This window comes from Sinocyclocheilus rhinocerous, unplaced genomic scaffold (assembly GCF_001515625.1).
Source record: "Sinocyclocheilus rhinocerous isolate Xijiao unplaced genomic scaffold, SAMN03320098_v1.1 scaffold827, whole genome shotgun sequence".
In the NCBI taxonomy this organism is placed as follows: Eukaryota; Metazoa; Chordata; class Actinopteri; order Cypriniformes; family Cyprinidae; genus Sinocyclocheilus; species Sinocyclocheilus rhinocerous.
The window spans coordinates 288154-291468 of NW_015633173.1; the positions used below are offsets into that span (position 1 = coordinate 288154).

General features: G+C 35.6%; 1 protein-coding gene across 2 annotated transcripts in view; it reads right to left on the reverse strand.

Annotated features, from left to right (window-relative positions):
* LOC107743295 (sorting nexin-9-like) overlaps positions 1–3315 on the reverse strand; it is a 26467-nt gene that overhangs the window by 12064 nt on the left and 11088 nt on the right. Inside the window, exons 5-6 of one of the 2 annotated variants that reach the window (XM_016556467.1) lie at positions 1271–1342; positions 720–882 (exon numbers count right to left, since the gene is read on the reverse strand). In XM_016556467.1, the coding sequence (XP_016411953.1) occupies positions 720–882; positions 1271–1342 (235 nt within the window). The remainder of the gene's footprint in view (positions 1–719; positions 883–1270; positions 1343–3315) is intronic. The other variant, XM_016556468.1, reaches the window with a different exon arrangement.

A 3315-nucleotide genomic window follows, 5' to 3' on the forward strand; every position in this document is an offset into this window, starting at 1 on the left:
GTACTTAAGTACAATAAATATCACATACTTTAAGACTTTTACTCAAGTAATATTCTAAACTGTGACTTCAACTTCTACCAAAGTCATTTTCTGGTAAGATATCTGTACTTTTACTTGAGTATGGCTTTCAGGTACTTTATACACCACTGGATTTTAGATATGGAAAATGATTTAAATATTTGAACACCATGGGCATTTATATAATGAATATACATTTTACCAGTTGTGCTACACTCTAAAATGTTTTATTTGGTAAAAATTGTGAGTAATTGTGAATATTTTTAAAACTCCTTATCCTTGATTCTTACCCACTAAATCGTTAATGACTGGAAGAGTTATGGAAATTGACAGGTTAAAGGCAGAGTAAGTGATTTTTCAAAAACACTTTAGAAAACTGATTCGGGCCGAATCGCAAAACAAACGTGTAGCCAATCAGCAATAAGGGGCGTGTCTACTCGTGATGTGGAGGAGAGCGCGTTCAGGTGGGATCCCTGAAGAACAGTTCAGCTTCTAATATTTATTAAATTAAATTATTTTTATTTTAATTGTAATTTACAAAAACTAGGAGGTCCCAAAGATTAAAACCCATCTGAAAACAAGAATAGGTCTAGGGGGCCTTCGAATATTGTTGTGGACAATGGCGTGTCTTTGAATTCAAGAAGTTTGAGAACCACTGGTTTAGACTGAATAATCCAACATGGGTTTATTTGAGTTGTTACCTGGACCCTGGTAGGCCTGCGGATGCCCGTGTCCTCCAGAAGGCCATGCATTGCTGCTGGTTTTCCCCGTCTCTGTGCCCTCTGGCTGAGCTGCCCAGTTATTAGAAAACCCCCCAGATGCATTATTGTCAAATACTGTCCATGGGTTATTACCATTACTTGTCTGAAAGAAAGAAAAACAACAACAATTTTACAATTGGTAAGAAACAAAAAGCATCAAATAGGAGCATTTTCACTAGTGGTCTCAGACCAAGCAATGCAATTGAACCATTTACAAATAATATTGATATTCTATTATACTAGACTAAACAACTGTCCTAACCACAACCTCAACTAGGGATATGCCGGTATCAAATTTTCATGTTGCGATTAATTGCTAATGCTTTTATCACGATATATGGTATTATCACGATATTGACGATCAGTGGAGTCTGATTCAATCTGAATGCATTCAGACCCCGAGAAAAGGGTGTTTAAGTTTTGGTCTTGTTAGTGAGGGCTCCAGAATCGAGCATGTGTGGCGTCCGTCATGCCAAATGCATTTAGTGTACCTCATCAGGGGAGGTGGAGGAAAATCCTGGGGTAACTGGGGTGACTGGAGTTTCTGGCTGAGCTACATCCACCTTAGGGGAAAGACGTGACATGATCATAAAGCGCTGAAAAGGAAGGGTTACCCTGACATGACCCTAAAGACAAGACCTTCTTCATCAAACCACTGATTTTCTCAATAGCAGAGGCCCAGCTGAGACCTGGAAGGGTTTTCAATAGACAGTTCGAAAACTAGCACAAAACATTATTCATCAAACATAAAACAAATAGTTTTGAAGCAGAGTGCTAATACACAGTCATGCAACTTCACCATCAGTGCCCACTTCATTTATGATGCATTTCAGACAAATGCTTGGATCATCAAAAGAAACCACAACTCAAGCAACTACTTAGTGGTCTTAACCTCAGATGACACACCACAGCACTCAAAAACACCAGTTTTTTTTATTGTGTTGTCTGTACATCCTTTAACAGACACAGCTGCTCCATTATTAGGGCCCGAGCACCTCGGTGCGAGGACCCTCTTGGAATTGCTCCGTTTATTTAAATTTTTTCTCATAATGTCCAATTATTGTAGTATGATCTATTTCAGATAATCGTGCCCTCCAATGGTACATGCTCAAAAAATATTTTGGCCTAAATTTAATATTAATGTATTTGAATTGCATCTAAAATTTCCAGCCATTTGGATTATACAATTTTAACCTACAGGAATTTAAAAAAAAAAAAAAGAGAGGAAATGAAGCGGGTAAAAAAAAAAAAAACAGCAATGTTTCTGTACTAATAAACTCAATGCGTTTTAAATACACAATAACTCAAATTTATATATTTAGCATCAATACATCTAATTAGTTTTTTAACCAAATAATTAATCTAATTAATTTATGGAATAATGCTTGTTCCATAGCTAGCCATATTTTAACCATGTTCATACTTTTAATTAAATAATTTTAATTGTTTTCACAATATTAATGCTGACATTAAGAAATTTGAATAAATGCATTTTGAAAATATGGTTATTTTAATAAAATCCAAAAAATGGAAACAGTTGACAAACTGTGACTCATTTTCATTCGGTTTCATTTCTGTATGATTAAATACGCATCATATCAAATTTATCAGTTTATAACAGTACAATCCAAATGAATGGAGATTTTATATCTGAATAAATGCATTTTGAAAATATGGTTATTTTAATAAAATCCAAAAAATGGAAACAGTTGACAATAAACTGTGACTCATTTTCATTCGGTTTCATTTCTGTATGATTAAATACGCATCATATCAAATTTATCAGTTTATAACAGTACAATCCAAATGAATGGAGATTTTATATGCAATTCAAATACATAATTTAGGCCTAAATATTTTTTGGAGTGCACAGAAACAAAACTATTTATGGTTGTCCAGTTTACATGTCACCCACATCCACGCCCCGTCTCTTTCGGTCTAAGTGGGCGGTTCTTGACCAGAACAAGCTTTAATGTGGACTTTCTGCTGTTTTGTAGAAGATCTGAATTACATCAAGACACTGCATATAACTACTTTATGACCCACCAATAAAAAATGAGAGCGCTAACTAATATTTGTGCCTACAGAACACAGGGAATTATGTGGTTAACTGTGCCACACATTTTACAATGACTCATAAATATCTAGCATTGCTGCTGGTTTCACATCTGTTATCAGAGATCCATCGAGCGCATGCGGACTATAGCTACTAGGTTAAAGTCTGTCCCTTGACTAGCCAATCAGCTTCAGGCTTTGAGATAACACCATAAACAACTGCTTGTCATCAGGGATGGTTTCACATGATCAGTTCTGCTGAATCATGATCAAACTTGAAGACAACATGAACTCAACACTGATCCTATTTACGGACTTAAAGGGGTCATATGATGCGATTTCAATTTTTCCTTTCTCTTTGGAGTGTTACAAGCTCTTGGTGCATAAAGTTGAGACTGAAAGTCTCAACGTCAGTCATTATAATCAGTAATTATGTCCCCACTGGATGCAACAAATGCCTCGTTTGTAATGGGTTTTATTG